At 40.2% G+C, this 24,589-nt stretch overlaps 2 protein-coding genes across 6 annotated transcripts in view; one reads left to right on the top strand and one right to left on the bottom strand.

The window, feature by feature from the left end:
• The window catches only part of gal3st2 (galactose-3-O-sulfotransferase 2), an 8,184-nt gene extending 6,512 nt beyond the window's left edge, over positions 1-1,672 (top strand). Inside the window, exon 4 of the mRNA XM_024279809.2 lies at positions 376-1,672. Within this exon, the coding sequence (XP_024135577.1) occupies positions 376-1,203 (828 nt within the window). The 3' untranslated portion in view covers positions 1,204-1,672. The remainder of the gene's footprint in view (positions 1-375) is intronic.
• Positions 1,673-6,308: 4,636 nt separating this feature from the next.
• LOC112151122 (6-deoxyerythronolide-B synthase EryA1, modules 1 and 2) lies at positions 6,309-22,955 on the bottom strand. 5 transcript variants are annotated; one of them, XM_036217347.1, is made up of 11 exons: positions 22,403-22,955; positions 20,648-20,742; positions 20,286-20,494; positions 18,868-18,979; positions 18,656-18,670; positions 17,956-18,011; positions 16,941-17,094; positions 16,673-16,833; positions 15,536-15,742; positions 15,247-15,428; positions 6,309-13,737 (listed from the first exon to the last, which is right to left on the bottom strand). In XM_036217347.1, the coding sequence occupies exons 2-11, from the start codon at positions 20,737-20,739 to the stop codon at positions 8,242-8,244; spliced, it is 6,684 nt and encodes a 2,227-aa protein (XP_036073240.1). In that variant the 5' UTR covers positions 20,740-20,742; positions 22,403-22,955; the 3' UTR covers positions 6,309-8,241. The 5 variants fall into 5 exon arrangements, with proteins under 5 accessions (XP_036073240.1, XP_036073244.1, XP_036073241.1 ...); XM_036217351.1 differs by lacking the exon at positions 22,403-22,955 and having other exon boundaries at positions 6,309-7,950; positions 12,502-13,737; positions 20,648-21,455; XM_036217348.1 differs by lacking the exons at positions 18,656-18,670; positions 22,403-22,955 and having other exon boundaries at positions 20,648-21,455.
• Positions 22,956-24,589: the final 1,634 nt, after the last annotated feature.

Here is a 24,589-nt window from a genome sequence, read left to right as displayed (position 1 = left end):
TAAATGCTTTACTTTAACTTAAACATTTATTTTTGTTCTATTTTTAATGACATTTTATAGCTTTTATTGAAAGGATCAAATAATCAGTTTTTTTTATCTGAATGGATTTATTTTCTACCCATCAAAGTTTATGTTCTTAAACTTGTTGATTAGTTCACCCAAACGGCTGCATTTGAACATTCATAGATGTCAGTACAGGGAGAACAGGGAGAACAAGGAGAACAAGGAGAACAAGGAGAACAGGGAGAACAGGGAGAGCGGGTGAGGTTGCACTTAAAACTGCCGATCCAGAGGTAGCCTGATTGACTTTCTTAGCATGTTGGGGTTGTGAACTCCATGTAACATTAATACACGTTTTGTTTGTGACTCCCACAGGTGGCAAAGGTGATGCCCAAGGACACGTTTTACTTTTCCATACTGAGACATCCTGTCTCCATGATGGAGTCCATCTTCGTTTACTACAAAAGCATTCCAGCTTTCAGAAAAGCGCACAGCCTGGAAAACTTTCTGAATACCTGCTGGAAGACCTACAGCTCTTCAGAGACCAGCAACCAGTACGCACACAATGTCCTGGCCTTTGACTTTGGCCTTCCAAACAACGTAGATCCAAAAGACCTGGACCAGAAGGCTGGTCAGGCCATTGCAGCCATAGAGCAGGACTTCCAGCTGGTTCTGATTTCGGATTACTTCGAGGAGTCCATGGTGCTGCTCAAGCACTCCCTCTGCTGGTCACTGGAGGACGTGGTGTCGTTCAGGCTGAACAGTCGTAGCGTGCGGACTCGCCACAAAGTTTCACCCGAAACTGAAGAGCAGATCAAGAGATGGAACGCCTTAGACTGGAGGATTTATCTGCACTTCAACTCCACCTTCTGGACCAAAGTGGACCGCCTCATCGGGAGGCAGAAGATGAAGGCAGAAGTGTCCCAGCTGAAGTCGCTGCAGGCCGAGTTAGCAAGCACCTGCCTCAAAGGCGGCGGAGCTGTTGACCCGTCAAAGATAGAGGACTCTGACCTGAAGCCGTTTCAGTACGGAGCAGCTGTAATCCAAGGATACAACTTAAACCCCCACCTCGATGCACAAACCAAGAGGAAATGTCAGAGACTGGTCACTCCAGAGCTGCAGTACACACATCAGCTGTATGCACGCCAGTTTCCTCAAGCTTCTGCTCACCTCAGACTTCCCACGAAAACCGGCTCTTTATGACGGTGAAGAGAAAGAAGCAGAGTCGGAAACTAATATCCAGAGAATAACAAACTAAACAGTTCTATGAAGAGTCTAGTTTAATCTTATTCTTATTTATTTATTTTGGGGGGGGTTTAATATGGGGAGAGGGGCTGATGATTGGGACCATTGACTGCATATGAGAACTGGACTGAGTGACCCCTCTCCCTTCATGGTCTAAACAGGTAGTACCTGCTGGACTTCTACAGAGACATAAACAGTTATTGCTCAGTTATTGTATTTGTCAGAATAACCATTCCTGCTCTGATAGCGTTTTTTGAACATGTTCTTGATAATCCTTATTTATTTCATATTGTATCTCTAGTGTAAGTTAAGTTACAGCGGGGCAAAAAGGTATTCAATCAGCCACCGATTGTGCAAGTTCTCCCTCTTTAATTTCCATCATAGCTCTACCAAAACTATCAGAGACAAAATGAGGAAAAGAATCCGGAGAATCATATAGACTCTTTTTAAAATAATTTATTTGTGAATTATGATGGAAAATAAGTATTTGGTCAATAGTAAAAGTTCAACTCTAAACTTTGTTATATACCCTTTGTTGGCAATGACATCACAAGGTTTTTTCAAACTGTTTCTGGTGTTTTGGTCCATTCCTCCATGCAGATCTCCTCTAGAGCAGTGATGTTTTGGATCTGTCACTGGGCAACACAGATCTGACCATACATAGCTCCATTCATTCTTTCCTTTACATGGATCAGTCGTCCTGGTCTATTTGCTGGAGAACAGCCCCGAAGCATGATGCTTCCACCTCCATGCTTTACAGTAGGTATGATGTTCTTTAGATGAAACTCAGCATTCTTTCTCCTCCAAACAGTAGAACTCTTACCAAAAGGTTCTATTGTGGTTTCTCCTAACCATAGGACATTCCTCCAATCCTCTTCTGGATCATCCAGATGCTCACTAGCAAACTTTAGATGGTCTGCACTTGTACTGGCTTTAACAGGAGGACACGTCTGGAACTGCAGGCTTTGTAGTGTTACTGATGGTGGTCTTTGTTACTCTGGGACCAGCTCTCTGCAGGTCGTTCACTAGGTCCTCCGTGGGGTTCTGGGATTTTTGCTCACCGTTCTCTTGATGATTTTGACCCCACAGGGTGAAATCTTGCCCCAGATGGAGGGAGATGATCAGTGGTCTTGTATGTCTTCCATTTCCTAATAATTGGTTTATTCACATCAAGCTGCTTACCTATTACAGATTTAGAGTTCCCAGCCTGGTAAAAGTCAACAATTTAGTTTCTGGTGTCCTTAGACAGCTCTTTGGTCTTGGTCATAGTGGAGTTGGGAGTGTGACTGTTTGAGGTTGTGGATACGTGTCTTTTATATACAGATAATGAGGTGAACAAATACTTATTTTCCACCATAATTTGCAAATAAATTCTTTCAAAATCAGACAATGTAGTTTTCTGGATTTTTTCACTACAACTTTACTGCAACCTTGACCAATCCACAGCAACAACAGTCGTGGGGGACGATGCAGCTTCATGACTGTTTCCTTTTCCCTTCTTCCTGGGAGCTTTGCTCTTTTTTAACTCTTCTAGCCCTCCCTGCCGGCTGCGTGTGAACTGTCATTTTTCGCTGATTGCAGGTGAGTGTGTGCGCAGACAGACAGTTTGATGAAAGGGGCAAAAAGAAGACATACTCCAATATTGGATACTTTTGAAAATATCAACATTTCATTTGAGCAGATATTATTCTAATAAGTTCTATTCTGCCTGATGTTTTTGCACATATTTTACGTGCGATCAGCCCAAAAGCCAACAGAAATTCATGTTTTCCACATTTAAAACCTTCAGCAAAGACACACATCTCTGCATTACCCGTACCCATTTTAATCTCGTTACAGGATACATTTACTTGTTGTTTTACGGGATACTTTAGGGAATAATTGTAAAAACAGGAATGGTTTGGTTCAGTGAAAATGTTCAGTGCAGCTATCGAGACACGTAGTTTCAGCTTTCAAAATGAGAGTGGCCAAGTTGAAAAAAAAAATCATTCTTGGGCAAATGTATTTCATAACATTACTTGGAAAGAGTCACTTTCATATTTTTTGGCAAGAGTTTTCCATTAGTTGGATCATTTTTTACCTTCATTTCTCCGGAGATCAGACACAGTTATGATCAAAAACAAAAAGGAGTGATGTTAGAACCACGGCTGAGCTAACAGCAGCTCACTGACCGCAGTAGAGACAGTAATAAGTACAGCAGTAATAAGTTTGACTTTAATGTCAGACATGCTGGAATCGTCTGACTTTAGCTCTGTTCACAGTATTATGTGAGAACATAAATGTGAGAAACTTTTAACTGGTGAGAAAAGATCTTCTCATACCCAAAGCTAATGCTAGCGTTAGCATTAGCATTACCACAGATTAAAAGAATAAAATCATAATTACCTTCATAATCAAACAAGCAGCATTCAGTGAAGTTCTTGTAACCTTTGCTTAACTTTAACCGGGTTGTCAGAGAGAAATAATCCACGACTGGTTTAATATCATCCATGTTAGTTTAGAGAATCAGCTGATCTGCAGTTCTGATGTAGACAGGATTACTGACATTTATATTTGATTTGTGAACGATCTAAGAGAGGAAATGAATACAACCAGGTAGGACATTTATAAAACAAATAATAAAGAAAGTTTGGTTCAATTAGTTAGGTTACCTTTTATTATTAATGTAAAACTGCTTTAAACAGCGGTCAGCTTTACCGTTCTAAACTAAAGACACCGGAAGCGACTCTGTACTTGATCGATGATTTGTGACGTCACGTGAAAAAGGGCTTAACTGAATCGTTACATCCCTGAGAGAGAGGGGGATGTCAGAGATGAGAGAGAGGGGAGAAAATAAAAGATGTCTGGTGTTTTATAATGTATTATGTTTTTCCTGTGGAAATGAATAAAAAATGAAAGAAAACGTATCTTGGAGGTCGATTAAGGAGGGAGGGGAGTAAATCATAAAGCAACACGATTCTGTAAGTTTATCACCATTATTGTCTGGTGTAGATGCTGGTCAAAAAGGGGCGGGGCCTGTCCACACACAAATGTTACAAACATAACTGTTGCAAAGCATTTCATTCAGTTTGTGCTAATGTGAGCTGACAAAACAGGTTCAGTTTTTTTCCTGGTTTTTTTTTGTTTGTTTGTTTGTGGGGTTTCTTTTAGTTTCAGCCCAGAACCTTCACACATCATGACACACCTGGTGGCTGAAAATGACGTGTGTTGAAGCTCCTTACACAACCAAAACAGTGACATCTGCTGGCTGCTGTGGAGAATCACAGTTACCTCCATCCATACTTAAAAACATAAATGTTAAGAAAAAAAACAACTATTTTTTAAAAATAATATTTAATTCTACATTTAGAAAATAATTCAATGTGTACTGAATGTAAAGGAAGAAATGTCAGTGAAAATTTACAAATGTTTTGTTAGCGAAATCCTCCAGATTGTGATAAATGGTAATATACACTTGTTCACATTCAGGACCAGGGCTTGTTTCTACACCATGTCACACTTTACTGTACCTAACAATCCCAAAGTAATCTGAGTAATTCTGTAAACGCTGACTTTTATTAAACATTTGAAGTGTTTGTGGTGAAAGGAAAGAGTTTTGTGCGGTTCTCCTGATCCTCAGGTCAGACACACAGACTTGTAGTCTCCAAGCTGCAGTCTGCTTCCATGCAGGAGGTCCTCTGGAGCTTTTACACAGTCTAACAGGCGGAACTGTATAAACTGCAGTGGAGAGTTTAAAGAACGTGACCCTCATTGAGCTGCCTGTATTTTTTACAAACGAATATAGAGAATATATGTTTATTTCAGTCACTTAAATCTTCCAAAGTAAAAATTACAACCAAAATTGAAAAAATACAAGTTTTTTTTTTTTTTTTTTTTTTGTGTGTGTTGTAAATATGTTTATTTTCATCTCTACACTCCATTTAGGTGCAAAAACATGTATTTAGCATTTGTGTTTTATTGTGAAAATTGGTTATATTTAAAAAATAAACTGGATTTTCTCGTGTATCTTGATGTAACTTCCTGTCAGAATTGACAGATCACTTGCGGCTCACGCACAAAATAGAAAAAAAAGACGCCGAAACGATCTGCTGTACGGCGCGAGCCTTCCTCAGAGGACCACGGCGCTCCGCTTCTGGTGTGAACCACAACATAGGTTAACAAGGGCGCCGAATGGAGGCAGCCTCCGTTACCCTCCGCTTCCACATCCAGTGTGAAACAGCCGTAGGTCGTACCCCTGCCTGAACTATACTCTGGAAAATACGGTAGTGCAAACTGCAAAACCTTGTAGATAAGCTGTAAAAGCGAGTTACTTTCTGAAAATAGAAAGTCAGTTGCACTAAGTAAGTAAGCAGCTCAAGATGGGAAGTTCAAGCGTCAAAAGCAAATCCCTTAATCAAAATGGATATTTGATCTTGAAAAGCTGGTATTTATGTCAGTGGATGTGTCAGTGTTGTCTAAATGACAGCGTCTTTGAACAATCGTAGGCTGTATGAACCAAGACGGGCACGATGGATGCAATATTCCGTCATCATTAGCCTGGGACATCTCTCTCCAATGGGATTTTTTTCCCGCACCGTCTGCCTTGTTAGAAGCAATAAAATGAGGATTATAAGCTGTATGAACAATGACTGTTCAGCCTGTGCCAGTATAGCTAATTAAAAACAGATATAAAAACAGAGTCAAAAGTGATTATTTTGTAGATGTTTGTACAATTGCTTCATATTCAAAAGCATATGCTGTTGGATGAAATGAACATGAAACTGTCACTAGGTTGAGCCCAAATGACTAAATATTGTGGAAGTTGCACTAACTGTTGTGAGAAATGCACCAAGCGACTGAGAAAAACTGGATGAGATTCTTAGGAACTGGAACAAAGCAGGAAATCTCATATACTTGATGAGGTGATCATCATTTTCCAGATATATATACTGATCATTTTTAATAAAGAGACTTCAGATAAATGTTATTTTTTAAAACCTCCTGAAAGGCTGTGAATTCCTGATACCAGACATCTGAAAGAGGAATAACAAGTGAACAAAAGGGCAATTAAGGACAAAACTCAATTTAAGCTTACAAGAATATATGTTTATTTCAGTCATGTTTCAAAGTAAAAATTACAACCAAGATTGAAAAAAGTAAACGTTTTTTTTAATTTTTTATTTCAAAGTAAAGTTAATCGTGTCGTTCTGGAATCGTCATGAAAAAGAATAGAAAACTTTCCTCCACAAGTCTTAATCAGAACATAACTATAAGAGTTTTTAGTGGAAGAAAAATATATTTGTTAAGCCTGATATTAACCTAATTCATAATTGTACTTAATTTTGTTTCTTGATTTTAGAGAATTTAGCATAGGCCAGAGCGTCAAGTATGCATTTAGTTTGTGTTTATCTTAATGTTGCTTTGGTGGAACATTGAAATGCACCTTTTCTTTAAAATAAAAGCCTTCAGAAAGCATTCTTTTGTGTGTAGAATCATAAATTCTTCCAAAATCTGTTATTCAAAGGTATGATTTTAAAATGTTTATTTGAAGATTGTTTAACAGAAGCAGTGAACAGATTTATATTGAACCTCATAATGTTGAGCTTCTTTTCTACTCTGTGTTCTGAGTGTCTGATTGTCTTGTTGCCAACTGGAGAACTCATTTTGAAACATTTTGATCCACTCCTCAACTCCAGGTTAGTTATAGTCCAATTAAATTTGGTCACAAAAGAGTCACAGCTTTCACTTTCTGAGTTTGTGCATGTTTCCCTTAAACTCTTTATCTTAAATTTGATAAAAGTGTTAAAACTGGCTGTAAATTCTTCAGATTGCCTTCTCAAATGTTGACAACAAAGGTCATCATGTCTGGCACAAGTTTAAGTGTCAATGATTGGTAGTACTGACATATATGTACTAAACCAGTCTTAAACCTTTTTTGAGCCAAGATGCGTTTTTTTTCCTTGATAAACATCACAAGACACACTACCAAGCACAAATATATAAAAAAAAGAACAACAATATACCGTCATCAATGAGAATCAAACAAACACAAAGAAAAAGCTCTTTTATGCTCACAGAGCTGATATCCTGGCACTGGTCAAAGTTTTTCTTTGGACACCTGATGATCTTTCACTTTACAGAGTGTACTGCGACACACTGGTTGAAAAACTGTGCACTAAACACATAATCTCTGAAGCCAATGATTTCTGTGCATAAAAAATGGGCATTTGCTCCACCCAACTCAACAACGAGATAAAAAACGGCGATTTGGTTGGATTGAAAAACAAAACCCTAAATTGACACAAACTCAAGTTCTGATACAATCAATATGACAGATTTCATCCCACCACCATCCCTGAGTTACCATTAAAAATATTTATCAAAAAGATCATTGAAACCAGCTGTAGATATATTTACATTTGTTGTAAAGTTGGACACAGGAGTCAGTAAAGTAATTGTGCCCTGTCTCTAGAAGTCTTTTTGGGCACTTTTGGCACTTTCTAGTTTGAACCAAGTTCAGGATTGGAATGCAGGGATTTGGTTGGTAGAAATCCCACTTTGCAAAACCAACTTTCTATATTCAGGGTAACTTTTATTGATATTTTTAGTTTATGAAGCATGTTAGTTGTAGTGATGCTCTACCATCCTTTAGTAGCATGAAGTGAGTATTCTCGTTTTCCCTTCATCAGATCATCAGTGGACAGCTACAGCAACATGTGTGATCATCTGTAAGAAGAATGTGTTAAATAAAACTCATCTTCACATGGAAAATGTGCAAGCGTCATACAAACAGAATATCCTGCCAGGATATAAACCAGGCAACAACAGAGCTACACCATTGCACAACCCTTAGTTTAGTAGTTTGGTTCCCAATTTGTTTTTTTGTTGTTTGATTTTTAATATTTTTTTTTCTCTCAAGGACTGCTGAAATCTGCAGCGACAATGGTGACTTCCACGCCCTGGCCATCAACTGGTTGAAGCAGACACATAAACTTTTCTTTAAGTGTCTCACATTTGTTAAGGACTGCTTGAAGCTACATTTCTGACCATTTCTGACTCCGTTAGAGTAGCCACCAGAGTTGAGAGTGTGGCAGCAGGATCCAAAAGTTTCACCAAGGGGAGATTGACTCTTCTCTCCTGCAGGATTAGGTTTTGTACAGTCATTGCCTGCATGGAGTCCATGCCTAAGGCTGAAAGAAAAGACTCATCTGTCATCTCACTCTTGTCCAAGCCAAAAGTCTCACTGAGCAGAGTTGTGATGTACTCTCTTGGTGGGATTGAGTTGGCTTTCTTTGTCTGGAAAAATCCCTGTCTGGATTTCCGAATAGCTTCCTCGACTAATGCGTACAGCCGCTTGGTCAAGGAGCTATTGTGAGAGAAGACGTTATAGCTGATGTTTTTGAAGTTAAACCTGCAAACAGCCTGCTGGGCTCGGTTGAGTTTGAGGCACTGCTCTAAACTTTTTCGAATTTCAGCTAGTTCAAGCCCCATGATGCCATAAACTTCCAAAATGTGCTGCAAATGCTCCTTATTGTCAAGCAGTCCCAATTTCAGTGCCCCCCAGCTGATGGACTGTCCCGGCAGCCCAAGTTGACGCCTGTAATGGCAGAACATGTCAAGGAAAGAGTTGGCAGCTGCATAGTTTGATTGTGATGGGTTTCCCAAGAAAGCAGAAATGGAGGAGTAACACACAAAGTAGTCCAGTGGACAGTGCTGTGTGGCACGGTGTAAATTCAACACCCCATTCACTTTAGGTTTGAAAACCTTCTCATAAAGAGATGTGTTCAGAGCCTCAATGATCCCATCATGCAGAACAACTGCACTGTGAAACACTCCTCTGATAGGACAGCCAGGGAACTTCTGTCCAATGGCGATGATCACCTTATGCACATCTTCAAAGACTGAAACATCACACTGCATGCTAATGATGCAGTTTTCATGCTCCTTCTCCAGAGCACACATTTCCTGCTGGACCTCTGCTGAAGGCTTGCTCCTGGACAGGCTGACAACATTGCCCCCCCCTCTCTGGGAAATAAATCTGACTGTTTCAAAGCCTAGACCAGAGAGACCACCGGTCACAATGTAAACTGCTCCCTTTGTGAAAAACTGCTTCTTTGTTGGCAGCACTGGGATGTCAGAGGTGTTTCCGTCTACATTGTCCTGCAGAGACACCACAGCCAGTTTCTTTGAGCTGAAGTAGGAGGCAGATCCCTCTGAACAGGTACTTGCGGCTTCAGACTTGACATTTTGAAAAGGGTTCATTTCAGGAGCACACTTCTTCTCTAAGCTGAGGGACTTGAGCCACTGAAGAACGTGCGGCCCGTGTGCACTCAGGTTTCCTTTTTGCAAAACTTCTTGCATCTGAACTGTCTGCACATAAACACCGTCTTTTACACTTTGGAAAACATCCTGAACCAAAACACCCTTAACTTGAGATTCACAGAGAAGAACAACAACTTGAAGTCCGGAGAGATCAGCTATTTTAGCAGTCATGGTTTCATCAAAAGGTGGCACAATGACAAGTGCATCTAACTGAATGTCAAAAAAGTCTTCACAATGTGTGCTGACAATTACATTGCAGCCCAGTTTGGTAGAGGTATGTGTCAAGACATCCACAAGAGCAGCATGTGGTTCTGAGCACAAGATCCCCAGATTCTGTTTCGATATGCTCAAGACTGGACGGAGGATGTGCCATGAAAGCACAAGGAATGAAACACATGGTGTCTCACGCAGAAATGGGAGAGTCTCAGTGCTGTAGCAAACAGACTCAGGAACTCTGACCTTATCAGCTGCCACAATGGGATAGCAAGAGGCAATGTGATCCCCCACTTTAAGTGTTGTTACATCTTTGCCAACTGCCTTGATGATGCCACTATAGTCAAGGGCCAGCAGCTTGTGTTTTTGAGATGAGTGCTTGTTCCAGTAGAGAGTCTGGCCACTTTTCAAATGTGAGTCACTGACGGGAAAGTAATCAGATGAATGAACACATACTTTACTGAGCTTGATTTCAACAAAAGTGTTGCAGATTGGTCCAGGATCCTTGTCGAACTGAAGAGCACTTAGCTGACTGATTCTTTTGCCATCATTCGTCTCGAGAATGAAAGGCTTTGAATTTGCAGAGATGCAACTTCCCTCTGCTCTGTCAGTGACATCTAGAGGAGAGTGGATAATGGTAGGTTTGAAGATTTTCCCATCTTTTACCACCAACTCTGGGAAGTCGTTGCAAGGATATTGTCTTAGGACCTCAGAGAGAGCAGTAATGTTCTCTGGGGAAATCTTTTCCATGTCGACGAGTTGAAAGGAAAGATCTGACATCTCTGCAGCAAAGGATCTGGTCAAACCAGCAAAAACAAAACCTGGACTTATGCGATCTACAGTGATGTCAGATGAACTGTAAGTCACCACTCTGATTGCTTTGGAGAATTTAATCTTCCTCAGCTCAACAATTATTTGGCGAAAAACATCACAGCAATTCGCCAGAATTTGCGAAAGGACATCAAATTTCAATGATGGGAGGTCTTCTGTGTACCATAGGAACAATGCCTCATCAAAGTTTTTCTCAATATCTGTGATATTGAGATTTGTCAAAAGTGAAGAAAATCCATGATTTACGATGTGGTTGGCATGTGTGAAGGAAACATATCTAGATCCTTGGTCCAAATGTTGTTTCAGATCATCTGAGATCCCTAATACATCTGAAAAGACCAAAGCCTTTGGAGGAGGAGAAGTAGTAGAACTTTCTAGGACGACACTGAAAGAATTGTGGTAAAAGTACTCTTCAATGTTCACGTTACTGAGGTCCTTGAACATCACATCTTTAGCCTCTACCAGCACTCTTCCTTCCATGTCAGCAAAGCATCCACAAACCTCAAAGTGGTCCATTCCCACATGAGTTGCCCGCAGATAGATGATCATGTCCTTTTGTAAGGGTTGAAACACTGTCAGACTTCCTACTTTGGCAGGAAATCCAACTCTGTCAGTTGTGATGTGCTTCACCGTAAGAGGGAGAAGCTGAATCAGATAATCCAACACAACAGGATGAATGCAGCACTCATGCAAATGAGGCAGTAGCTCCTCAGGAATTGATACAGCTGCAAAAGCTTCCATCAGATCCTTCCCATAGTAAACATCTCCCTTATTCTGAAAGACCTCTCCATACTGGAAGCCTTGCTCAGACAGATAGGAATAAAACTGTTGAAAGTTCAGCACAGATGTGCATCGTTTGCGGATAGAGCTGAGTGAAATCCACGGCTCTTCAATCAGGTCTTCTAGTTTTGAAACCACTGAGCCTGAAGCATACTCTGCGGACGAGGAGAAAACAGTGAAGCTGGTTTCATTCTCCTTTTGAGTCAGTTGGACCTTTATTTCTGGATAATTTTGTGTTAATACACATGGCTTGTGAAAGCTGACACTGATCTGCAGTGAGCTGAGGGGTACCTTTGGTCTAGAGATTGCCAAAAATGCAGCCAAACCCAAGTCGACATAGAATGCACCAGGAACTATGGGAACATCCGCGTGCTTGTGCTCTTTCAAGTAGAAAGTAGTATCAGATGTGAGGTCACAGATGAAAAGGTTATCTTCACTTCCTGTCTGACAAAGCACGGGGTGAGAGCTGCCTTTGTTATTCTTTGCTGCTGCAATGATAACATCTCTGTCTGAACAGTCAAAGTGATACTTTGGGAATGGCAGCGGTATTGTCTCATGGCCTCTGTAAAAACTGTTCCAATCTACTGCAACACCTAGTTCAAACAGTTTAGACAACACAGAAATGGTTGATTCCTGTTCTCTTTGTGGTTCCACTGAAGCTACAACAGCTGTGTTGTCCCCCAGAGTTTCCATGATGTTTCTCTGAAGTGCCTTTCTTGGTCCTACCTCTAGAAAGACTGTGTTTCTGTTTTCTTTCTGTGCCACCTTTAATGCCTCCTCAAAAACAACAGGGTCACGAATGTTTCTAGCCCAGTATTCACCAGTGCAGAAGTCTCCCTGCTGTACTTCTTTCCCTGTAACTGTTGAGTACAGCTCTGTCTCAGGGACACTAGCTTGGAGGGGACCAATTGTTTCCCTGATATCAGGCAGGATTGAATCCATCATGTGGCTGTGGTAAGCAGAAGGGACATCTAGAACACGAAGGAATAGAGTGTTTCTGCTATCTGAGGCGCGTAGCTCCCCATGGATGCTTTCAATTGCATCTGCATCACCTGAAAGGGTGCAGGACTGTGGGCTGTTGAAAGCAGCGAGACTTACTCTCCCAGCGTACTTGGTGAGTAAGGAGCTTACCTCTGAGACCGCCATGTTGCTGATCACAAGCATCTTCCCCCCAGTGACTTTGCTCTGCATTGAGCTGCGAATGTAAATGACCTTTACGGCTTCCTCTAGAGACAAGAGTCCAGAGCAGTGAGCAGCTGCAACTTCACCCACAGAGTGTCCAAGCACAGCGTTAGGCTTGACCCCCCAACACCTGAGCAAGGTGGTGATGCCAACCTGGATAGCAAAAAGTAGTGGTTGAACAACATCTGGGTTTTGAAAGTCATTTCTTTCAAAATCACTCTCAAGTGTGTTCAGAATGTTCAGAGAGCTGTGGATCTGGAAAAGTTGAGATATCTCTTTGATGCACTCTCTGAATATTGGCTCACTTTTCAAAAGCTGCTTGCACATGCCATGGTAGTTGACACCATTTCCACAGTACACAAACACCAGTCTTGGATCTGATAGGGCTGGTCTGACATTTTGGTCTACACTGGCACACAACTTTTCCTTCAGGTCAGCAATGGATGATGTCACAATGGCCTTTCTGTATTTGTGTTTTTGGTGGCTTCGTCTGCAAGCTGATGTGTACAACAGAGAATCTAGATCAACTTCTGCGTGGGCATCAAGATGTCTAATAGTGTCCTCAGTCATCATTGTAAGAGACTTTGGAGAACTGGCTGACAAGACAAAGTATTTTGTAAGTCTTTCGTCACACTTTTTCTTAAAATTGCACGGGATGTGTTGCTTGATAATTGCATGTGCATTTGTTCCACCAAAGCCAAAGTTGTTCACACCTGCAACTCTTGCCCTGGAAGATTCCCATGGCTCTGTTTTGTTGGGAATTTTAATCTTCAAGGATTTGGTATCAACACTGCAATTCTCATCAGAGTGAAAAACAGAAGGAACAATGGTTTCGTGCTTCATCATTAGCATGACCTTCATGGCCCCAGCTATTCCAGCTGCAGACTCTGTGTGTCCAATGTTCCCTTTCACAGACCCAATCCACAGAGCTTCCGAACCACAAGGTCTGGCTTTAGCAATCACATTAGATATGCTTTGCGCCTCTGTTGGGTCTCCAACTGGTGTCCCAGTTCCATGAGCCTCCACATACTGGACATTAGCAATGTCAGAGTGTGAGTAGATTTTACGCAGCAGTTCTTCTTGCTGTGTCATGGAGGGTCTGGTGATTGGGGAGACTGTACGTCCATCTTGGTTGACTGCAGTTTTGCTGATGATGCCCCATATGTTGTCATGGTCCTCTAGAGCCTGTTGGTTGACAATACCACAGTAAGAAGATGATGCTGAATGACATGGAAATAGAGTTGGCCCATTCCATCCGTTCATGTGATAATACATGTCCAGGTTGGATTTGTGAGGACAACCTTTTAAAGCAGGGCTCCCTAAACTACAGCCTGCAGGCCATATCAGGCCCACCTCCCCATTTGACCCAGCCCCCCACACACTATCAGAAATGCTTATTGAGACCCAGATAGAAAGTTACTTTTTATTCCAGCCTTCTGCAGTCTTAAATATGACTGGAGAAGATAGACTATTTATTGGTTTCATAATCACTAACTTTTGACAATTTTTAGGCTAATTTGGCATTTAGCAAATATTTCAGTTACTCGCTGGCTGTTTTGGCTAATTTAGTCTTTTTCTCAGTTTTTTAGGCTACTTTGGAGTTTAGCTAATATTTCAGCTACATGCTAGCTGTTTTAGCTATTTAGGCTTTTTTAAGTTTTTGGGCCAATTTGGCATTTTGCTTATATTTGATCTAGCTATCAGATTTAACCAATTCAGCTAGCTTCCGCATTTTCAGCTATTAGCTTCAGCATTTTTAGTAACCAATTTCAGCATCTTTAGCAATCAGCACTAGCATCCTCAGCAGCCACATTCAGCTTACAGCATTCACACTAGCATTATCACTGGTAATTCTATATATCTAGTTTTTAAAATTTTTTAGTATTATTTTTGTTCTACGAAGATTGCATCAATTAATTATTTAAAGTTTGGCTATGTGTGGCTTTCTGGAAAACCTTAAATATTTACGTTTAGGCTGTGATTGTTACATTTTTTATGTTAGCCTACAAATGGACCCTGGCCCTACATCAGAGAAGAAAACAGTTTTGTGGCCTCACAAGAAAAATTTTGGGGACCCCTGGTTTAAAGGAAGATCCTAAGACCTCTCTCAACCCATACACTATCTTCACTTATGCACACTAGGAGCAAAAAAGGTTTAATCACTCTGTAATTTGCTTTGCTCCTTTACTGATTAAGACAAAAATGGCTGATTTTCCATTACTGTAGAAAACACAATGTCCTCAACTGTGGACATGAGGCCACCATCCACATTTGTCAATCCAGAGGAAAGCTGTCAACCTTCACATAATGATGAATACATTTGTACGCCAAGACACATCAGCATCAAGAGCTCTAGAAGAATCCCAAAGTACTCTAGAGCTTACATTCCTTAAATGACATTAGGAGAAGGGTTGACTCTGTACTCCTATCCTCTGTTCTAAGAAGTACTGCTCAACTGGTCTTTCTGACAGATTCAGTGTGAAGAAAAAAATGTAACATTTAAATTAGAAGGGAGGGTTACAGACAAAACTAATGTAGTGTCACAGACATTTAACTTAGAAGTGATGGAGCTTAAAGTACAGATTTTTGGCTTTTGCTAGTTATGCTTTCCAAGTTTCAATAATTTTAGCAGTTTCTGAAGAAATAAACACCTCAAAATATGCAGAAACAAAACCCTGAGTTGTTTATATTTACCTTTTTCAGGGGTTTCAGGAGAACGACCCCACAGCCCTCCCCTCTGCCGTAGCCATCCGCTCGGCTGGAAAAAGGCTTGCTGGTCCCTTCAGGGGAGATCATTTTGGCTCTACTGAGCACCACAAACACCCTTGGCTCCGTGATGAAGTTCACTCCTCCACAAACAGCCATTTCACAGTCACCTGACGGGATACGACATTATTAGGCTCCCTCTATTTCATACAAAAAAGTGGCTTTCAACTAGTGTTTCACCAGTGCCAGAGAAGTTATCCAGGAAGGCTCAACATACCTTGTCTAATGGACTGACAAGCCAGATGAAGAGCCACAAGCGAAGATGAGCAGGCAGTGTCTAAGGTCAGAGACGGGCCGGTGAAATTAAAGCAGTAGGATACTCTGTTTGCAGCGATGCTCATGGCCAGCCCTGTCCCTGTGAAGTGGTTTATCAGACTTGGGTGGATATTTCCCCCATTGCTTTCATAATCTCTGTTCATGATGCCTGTAAACAACACAGAAACACAAAGTCAACGTGAGCATGTTTAGACACGTGTTTCATTCTACATAGATTGATGTTCCTATGATTTTGTTTCTTCAATTGTTTTCTCTTTCTCTTTGCTGCAGTTTCAAGGCTGTTTGCAGATGTTCCTGTCTTTTTTGTGGTTGAGTCTCCTGTCCTCTCAAAACCCAGATGGTCACTGCAGGGGTCCGTTTCAAGAAGCAAGTTTTGTTGAAGCTCTGAGTTTGTGAACTCTGGGTCAAGGAAAACTCTGAGTTTCAGAAATGGAAGTAACTTAAACCCGTGAAAGTGGATTTAACCAAACTCGTTTCATGAAGCTGGCTACGCTGAACTCAGAGTTCATCACTACGGCAACTGAGTCTGTGAACGTAACCTGGTCTGGAGCAGGTTTCCTTCAGGTAACTCAGAGTTCCCTGCGGTCTCCGCCCCTTTTTAAAGTGAAGGATGTTCGAATAGGAATCAACTCTTTTCAAATGTTCTGAAACCGCAAACTCTAAGTTTGCCAACTTTGAGTCAGTCAACTCTGAGTTTAGGTTTAAACTCTGAATTTGTTAAACTTGCTTCTTGAAACAGGGCCCAGATGATCATCCTCACTGAGCTTTGAAATTCTTGACTTTTCGTCTAGAGCAAGTTTCCTCCCCACTGTGCCCTTTTGCTTGCCCAGTATTGGCCTGGGTCAATATGATAAAGGAAATCTGCCCAAATTAGGATTATCTAGGCTGAATTGGGTCACAGTGGTCCTGTTGGTTTAAATTTAGATTATACTAGTAATAATTAATAAATCTTTATTTTTTTTTTTGTTTGTTTTTGAGTAGCAGTTCAAAACAAACGTTTTTGTGAAGTTGCACTTTACACAAAAATACATTTATTTAGCTGAAAACTAGAAGATACACAAAATGGAAGGTGTCTAACCAATGAATACTCCTGTTCGGGTCCCGCTGGCTTTCTCCATTGGAAGACCAGCATCTTCCAATGCCCTGTAGACGCACTGAAGGAGTTGTTTTTGTTGAGGGTCCATTTGTTTCGCCTCAATATCACTGATGTCAAAGAGTTTGTTGTCGAAATCATTAAACCTAAAAATCACAAATATAGTATATTTCAGAGCTAATTACTTCTCACTGCACCAAAAAGGAGCCAAATCTTTCAAGCATTCACAGAAAATAGGCACTCATAAACGCACCCGTCAACCAGGGCTGCCTTCTCTGTGCAGGATTTGCCCACTTTGGTGGCATCAGGGTCATGCCAGCTCGCCAAGTCAAATCTGCTTTTGGGAACTGTGGCCGAGCAGTTTCTGCCGCCCTCCAGAACCTTCCAGAAGTTCTCCAGCCCTTCTCCTGCAGGCAGAAACAAAGTTTAAAGACATGTTCCATTTTTAAAGTCCCAATTGAAGAAGATCTTTATGCAAAAAATACAACAAATTACCAAAAGAATACAATAAATTCTTTCTACGTGATGTTCGCAGATAACATACAAATGAAAAAAAACTGCTTTGCTATAGTTTGTAAACAGATGAATAATACAGAAAGGAAATTTTAAACAACACACTTTAACTGTTGTCAGTCAAATGGAGAATAAGCTGCTCTGTAGGGTTCATATGTCTGTAAATCTGACTGATGACATCTGTGCTTCACCAGCTGTGAACCTCACTGCACGTCACTGGAATGTTGCCTCCTTTTCCTCATTCTTCAACAGCTGTTTGGCCTAAAATTGTCCTTGTTCAATTTCAGCATAAATGGTTCATAGAAAGCTTACTGGTTAAAACACTGCAGAGGGTAAAAAACTGTTCTTGTTGAGTCGTTTATGAGCTGGTAAAATATCAAAGTGTCAGGAAGCATCTCCAGAGTCACCCACTTGCTTCTTAAGCAGCACAGAGCCTCACGTAGTGCAAAGTATGGTTTGTGTCCCCCTGCCTGCATTACTGAGCGTTTCTATCTGGACCTGGTCTTCTGCCTCTGACCCTGCTTTATCTCTGTTTGCCTGCTGCCTGCCCTGACCCTCGCCTGGACTCTGACGACTCTACTCTCTTCTTGGATGATCCCATACTGGTGATTGACCTCTGCCTGTCTGACTCTGATTTAGCTTTGTGGACTTTTAGCTGTGCTTAGTTCCTGCCCCAACTATTAAACCTGCTGCATGTGGAACCAGCTGTCTGCCCGTTTGTGGTGAAAAGTGATGTTTTTTAAAATTCTGCTGACCTCCAGGAAAGTTGCATCCCATTCCAACCACAGCGATGCTGTCCTCCTCCTCCATCCTGAAACAGAGCGTCATCATCACCGTCTGAGAGGAAACCCCAAAGACTCAAATTTTCTTTTTTTTCCTCAACTCAAGCTTTACATGTTATGTATCAACATTTGAAAATACACATAAAAAACTCAAAATGTTTTAAAAACTTGATGCAATTAGTAATATAATGTGAGAAATCCTTTGGGTTCCTTCATGATGGTCTTTATTTCCTCTAACTCCTCATTTTATTGTTTCCAGATATAGTTTTCAATCAATTCTCACAGTAAATATATAGAATTATTAAAAACCTACAAGTTGAAAACTGAAAAATAAAAGTGGAACAGGCATAGTTTTTAAGACTATAATAAACATTTTTTCTTAGCTTCTTTTTAACAGTGAATTGTTTAGGCAGGAATGTAGCCTTTATTGTGAAATGAAGTTCCAACAAACAAAGTTACATCAGTGTTCAAGCTAAAGGTCATTCAAATGAAATGAAATTTGAAATTATGATCAGCAATAAGAGATTAGGACTGATAAAAGAAATGATACTGATAGCAAAGGGTTCGAGTGAAAAAGCATAAAACCAGGTCCCTGAGGGCAAAAGGTAAAGTTAGGTGTTTTTAGTACAATTTCAATACATTTTTTTGCCTTTTTTATTAACACAGAGCTTACCTTTCTGTTGAAAAACTGTTCTTGGTTCGATGTAGAGACCAGGGAGCAGAGTTTTAACCACCGGCAAAACCGTTACTAACTGTGAATAATTAGTGGGTGGGGGCGGCAGGGCGTTGGGGGATTCTGAGCTTCCTGACTTAATGAATCAGGAAATGTCTAGAACTGCTGAAAGTTAAAATGTGGTGATGAGGGTTTCTGATGTTCCTACAGACCTGTGCACTGAAGTCCTGTCCCTTCCAGGCTCACCGTGGATCAGAGGTTCAGCTCCGTCAGCCGGCCGGCCCGTGTGGCGTTCGTCTGGAACGCTCTGGTGACCCTCCTCTGCTGAATGTTGGAAGAAATGAGCGTTAGGGGACCAACGCCAGCAATCAAGACCGGATGGCTGATGTTATCAGAAGAAAAACAGGATCAGAACACTTGAAAATGATTCACTGTATGAGGACTGGACTAAGTGAGTGTGATGTCACACATGGAAAATGGTTCATTTCTGGCTCCAACCAAATGAAGGCAAATTCAACTTTTCGCAGTATGGAAGCCGACGTTGGTTGAGTTGGTTTGAGTCATCGTTTCTATGGCAACCACTCTCACCAATCAGGAGTGAGCTTGTTGGAAGGCCACACCCCTTCCACTGGAAGAGACTGAAGCTATGCCCGAATTCCCCCCCACCCACTCACTGTATAGTGTGTTCATCATTTTCTAGTGCTGTCAAAATCTACTAATTCCAAAATCGATTGCACTAGAAGTTTCTCAGAAATCTTTGCGAAAAACTAGCATGCATTGATTATGACTAGATTAGCGAATATAGACCACAATGCATTGTGGTCGAACAATTTCTAACAAAAACAAAACATTTTTGAATAAACCATCTAGATTTTCACGATCAGAACACAGTGGAGTCATAAATAAACGTGAAATGTTCGTATTGATTCGATTTTGACTTAGTGAAATCGGTGACGTCATAACCGGCGTTTGGAAAAACAAAAGAAACGTAGTGAGCATGGCGTCCGAATTGCCTTTCAAATCCAGGGCACTACATAGTTTTTGAGTAGTTAGGTTAGGGATTAGGATGGAAATCGGACTTAGCCTCAAACTTTTCAAATGTAAGACCGCCCACTTTTACTGAGGCGTCAGATTATTCCGTTTACAACTGAGTAATACCTGTTTATTTCTCTATAGAAGTCTATGGGATTTTGCCTTCTTGGAGGAGGGGTCACTTAGTCCAGTTCTCATATACAGTCAATGGTTGAGATGAAGGGCTGCAGTTTTTTGCTCCTCAACTTCAAAGTCTCAAGTCTCTTCCGTTGCTCATTCAGTCGTGGGTCAAAGGAAATGGCGGGACTGGTCATCTAACCTGTGGAAAAAGGGACGTTGGGCTTGCTCCGCCCACCACAGCAAAGAGGCAAAGCAGAGCGGAGCTCCAGTGGGTTCAACTGTTCATCCACCCAGCTGCTTACCAAAAGACCCTGACAGATGGGCCACAGTTTTTCCTAAAATGTGTCAAATTCAGCAACAGAAGGCGAAGTCGCGGCTCAAACAAGCTCAAGTACCTGAGTCTGAGACTTTCCAAACAATTCATCTAGGATTTTGTTCCCAGTTTGACATCCACAGTCACAGTTTGTTGCAGACTCACCTCCACCTCTGTCCGCCTTCAGTTCAACTCTGGATTTTTTGGGGCAGTGGCCCGGTAGAGCAGACTGCTCCCTGTTTGAGGTGATGCACTGTCTGCAGAACAGGTGTCCACAGCAGGGGGAGAAGGGATGCTTGAGCACAACCTCACAGGAAGCACAGCAGAGCATCTCCTCCTCCTCCCTCTCACAGTCACTCCTCCTCTTCCTCCTACTGTGTCAGCAAAGCAACATTTTAACATCACTGTCAAACACCTGAAAGTTTCTAACTGGTTCCATAGTGAGATCAATCATCAAAAAGCCACCAGGTGATTGGAAGATGATTTATAACCCATCTTATCAAACCAAACTGAAAGTGAGCTTTTACTTTCTGTCTGAAGATCCATGTTCATCACTGAGGTCAGGAGGTCCTGAGGGACTGCAGTCCAGAACCTCTGCCTCCTCCTGAGAGGCACTCATCCTCTGAAGAGTCAGAGAGGCAGACAGACTTCTTCAGGTCTCAGCAGAGCACAGAGAAGCTCCGAAGAGCATCCACACATGTTAACTGCCTGATTTATGGTCCTGGTGTGTGCAAACACAACAACTCAGCAGTCAAAAATAAGACACATAGCAGTAAGGCTGCATCAATCCACAACCATATTTGATACACCTAATTCTGAGACCCCTATCTCATTAGCATTATCAAAACTTTCCATTGCATGTAAATTGGTTCATGTTTTCTGCCCTGCAGTTCATTATCATTCCACTAGGGGCAGTCAAAGGACTTTTCCTGTTCATTTCCAAATGGCTGCATCCTTTACTTCACAAAAACACTTTTGGGAGGAAAACGTTTTGCTAATTTTCAACACTTTAAGTCGCATCTGTCAAAGCCGAGGCTGCCGAGTAAGTATTTCTGGCCCTTCAGATCATTTTATTTTATTGGTATTAATGACCTGATGTTATCTTCCACTCATTTCTAACTTGCATAATTTTGACAAAATATATTTTTTATTAAGAGTAAAATTTTGAAGTTAGTTAAGGTTTAAGTCAATTTATTCTTTAATAATATTCCTAACTTTTTATTATCAATAATTTTGCATCTTTTTGGAGTATTTTAGCATTTACTAAGATTTTTTTTATTTTTTTACTATTTTTCAGTTTGGCTAATATTTCAGCTACATGCTAGCTGCTTTGGCTAATTTGAGTTTTTTTCAGTTTTTTTTAATATTTTGAAGTTTAACTATTTTTTCAGCTACATGCTAGCTGTTTTGGCTAAGCTATTTTTTTGGGCTAATTTGTTATTTAGCTACTATTTTAGCTGGCTATCAGCTTCAGTGTTTTCAGCTATCAATTTCAGCATCTTCAGCAGCCAAATTCAGCTTACAGCATTCACACTGGCATTATCACAGGTAATGCTATATATCTAGTTCATAATTATGTTAAAAAGTTAAGGTTTTAAAGTTTTAAAAATGTAGTTTCAGAGTGTTGAATAAATGTTTATCCTGTTCGACCCGCGACCTAAGGTGTGTTTTGGATTTAAGCCCCTTGTGTGATTGACTTTGACACCTCTGATTTAGGTTGAGATTAACTCATCCATTGTTATTCTTTTTCTTAAATGACTACTTGCTGCATTGAAAACATGTTATATTTGTGGATAATTCATTATTCATAATACAGTTACAGCATGTTAAAATGCATACATCATAGTTGAGACAATGGCTTAATAATGTGCTTTTTTTCCCAGAACAATATTTTTGCATCTTAAACATCGTTGTGAACAAAAACGTATCAAGTTTTATCATGATTGACATTTAAATATAATTTTTTTTTTAAAAATCTGTAAATTCTTTGATGTAACAGGCTTAACAGAGTAAAACAAAAGAATGTGTTTTTTGGCTTTAGAAAAATACAGTCAAGAAACTGAAAGTTCTTGATTGAGACACCTGTTTTTCTGATAGTTTTGTTGAAGGTGTTAAGCTGAGCATCACTTACAAATTTACTCTGCAAGGAGCATCTTTGAAGACGAGCAGATGCAGATGAAGAGATATTTAGCACTGAGTCAGCAGGTCTCCACTCAGACAGAGATCTGGGTTAAAGCCTAAAGATCTGGTTCTTCTAGGAGCAGAAAGAAGCCTTCACTCACCTCGTGTCAGGCTGCAGCCTCCAGCCCTCTGCTCCGCATGGCAGCTGTAAAAGGACTGAGCCTCAGAAGGTCTGCTTTCACTTTGACTCCCCTGCATTTACAGGAAATCACACCGTTTCATGATTCATGGTGTGGACATACAGTTCATGTGCAGCCGAGCAATGGGATGGAAAATTACAAGCTGTTTTCTACTAAACAGAAATAAGGTCTAGTTTCACGTTTGGACCCCACAGAAATGAAAATGACTTTGTGTTAAATGTTTGGAAAGAGATGATGTCCAGACATTTAGTCAGTTTAAAGATGAGTCTTTGAACTGCTTTTCTCTGCTGGAATTATCCTGTTAAAGGTTAAAAAGTTACAGTAAATCAAAGAACATAAACACTAGAGCTCCTGTGTTAAATAAAGTGTTCAAAAATGTGATTAAAATGTAACTGAATTGTTTGATCACTGTCACACTATCACACTATAGTGATTCTCCTGCTCCTTTCTCTACGTTTTTAGCACATAAAAACTCAATCACACTCTCAGAGATTTCAGCAATCTTGGTATCAAAACGCTCAGCTTGTTCTGGACATTACTGGTTGTATTTTTGATATTCATAAACTTTATGGTTTTTCAAACATTGAGCAAAATATGCCCCATAGAAAATGAATAAGAAAGTCGGATTTAAAAGTTTTAAGTAGCAACAAACCTTTAAATATATTCATGAGCTGTGTTTTCATTGTTTATGGTCATTTAAAAATAATGAGTTTACCCTATATTTTAGCAAAGTGCAAACATCTTTGGATAGTTTGTTGCTTAGCTTTAATTTAACAATATGCTAACATTTTTAGCTTATTTGTTATCTATTGGGGTTTTAGATCGTAGCTTCCATTTAGCAACAAGTTAACGTTTTTGGCTAATTTAGTTTACTGAGGAATTTTAGACTATTTTGAAGTTCATTTAGTATTTAATCAACAAGCTAGCTTTTTTGGCTACTTTGTTATTTGTTTCTTATGCTAATTCAGCTAAAATTTTACCAACATCCTTTTTGGATATTTTGTTATCTGCTGGGTTTTTTAGGCTAACTTAGAGTTTAGCTTCTATTTTAGCAACATCCTAACGTTTTTGACTACCGGTTATTTAGTTTACTGAGAATGTAGTAGTTCACTTTCGGCTTATCCCTTTCGGGGTCGCCACAGCGTAACAGCACCCAGTGTTTGGCATCAGAATCTTTAGGTTATTTTGGAGTTTAGCTAGTAAGCAGCAAGCTAGCTCTTTTTTTTGGCTAATTCGGTATCTACAAAGGTTTTTTGGCTGATTAGGGATTTAGCTCATATTCAAGCAAAACCCTGAATATTTTTTTAAGCAGTTTTACTACATTTTTTTTAGAAATTTAGGTCAACTTCAGGACTCTTTCATAGTTTTTTTTTAACAAAATATCCAGTCTTTTTGCGAATCTAACATTTTGCGATTAGCTTTTGCCTTTTCAGCAAATCCCTTTAGCAATTAAAGTCAGTTTGTCACTCGCTTCAGCATTTTCAAAGACTACTTTTAGCAAAAAGCATTCAGACTAGCATGTAGCTGGTAATGTAACTTTGCTATTTTCCGTTTCATTTTTGTTTTGTTTGTGTTTCTCCAGATTCTGGTTCTTTCCATTAAAAAAAATCCCATATTTACACTGCAGGTTTATACATAGATTTAGTCAGTAGGCCCCGCCCCTCCATAGGGGGGCTGGTCTGAGTGAGACTATGGAAAGTTTGGGGGTTTTGACAGCATGATGATGATGCATAGATGAAAACTTAGAAAGTAAAAGATCAGGAAGCATCTATCCTTTCTTTATCCGGTTTGAAGATCCACTCCATGTCTTACACGGTCTAGCCCCGACGTACATCTCTGACCTTTTAACCTTTTTGGCCTGAACCTTGAGGCCTTCCAACCAAAATCTATTAAGCATTCCAAAAAACTAGTTTAAGACTAGAGGAGACGTCTCCTTCAAAGCCGTTGCTCTTCGTCTTTGGAACTCCCTCCTTTTACTTTATTTCAGTCCTTGTTTTACTGTCTTGCTGTGTTTTTAGTTGTTTAATTATTGGTTTTTATTACTTTTACTTTTTGTAAAGCATTTTGTGATTCTTTTTATGATAAGTGGTATAAAAATAAAGATATTCTATTCTATTCTGAAGTACAGACTACATGTCTCGGGGGATC

Source organism: Oryzias melastigma, linkage group LG20 (genome assembly GCF_002922805.2).
Source record: "Oryzias melastigma strain HK-1 linkage group LG20, ASM292280v2, whole genome shotgun sequence".
NCBI classification, from domain to species: Eukaryota; Metazoa; Chordata; class Actinopteri; order Beloniformes; family Adrianichthyidae; genus Oryzias; species Oryzias melastigma.
Note: the sequence above shows the minus strand (reverse complement) of the source record. Positions and strands in the feature narration are given on the sequence as shown.

What these genes read in the sequence shown, in the direction of transcription:
- LOC112151122 (XM_036217347.1), bottom strand. Translation starts at nt 20,739, where the DNA reads ATGAGTGCCTCTCAGGAGGAGGCAGAGGTTCTGGACTGCAGTCCCTCA. An exon ending in GGGATGCAACTTTCCTGGAG is followed by an intron (nt 17,095 to 17,955) that starts GTCAGCAGAATT and finishes TTCTGCCTGCAG; the next exon opens with GAGAAGGGCTGGAGAACTTC. An exon ending in AAGGCAGCCCTGGTTGACGG is followed by an intron (nt 16,834 to 16,940) that starts GTGCGTTTATGA and finishes TGTGATTTTTAG; the next exon opens with GTTTAATGATTTCGACAACA.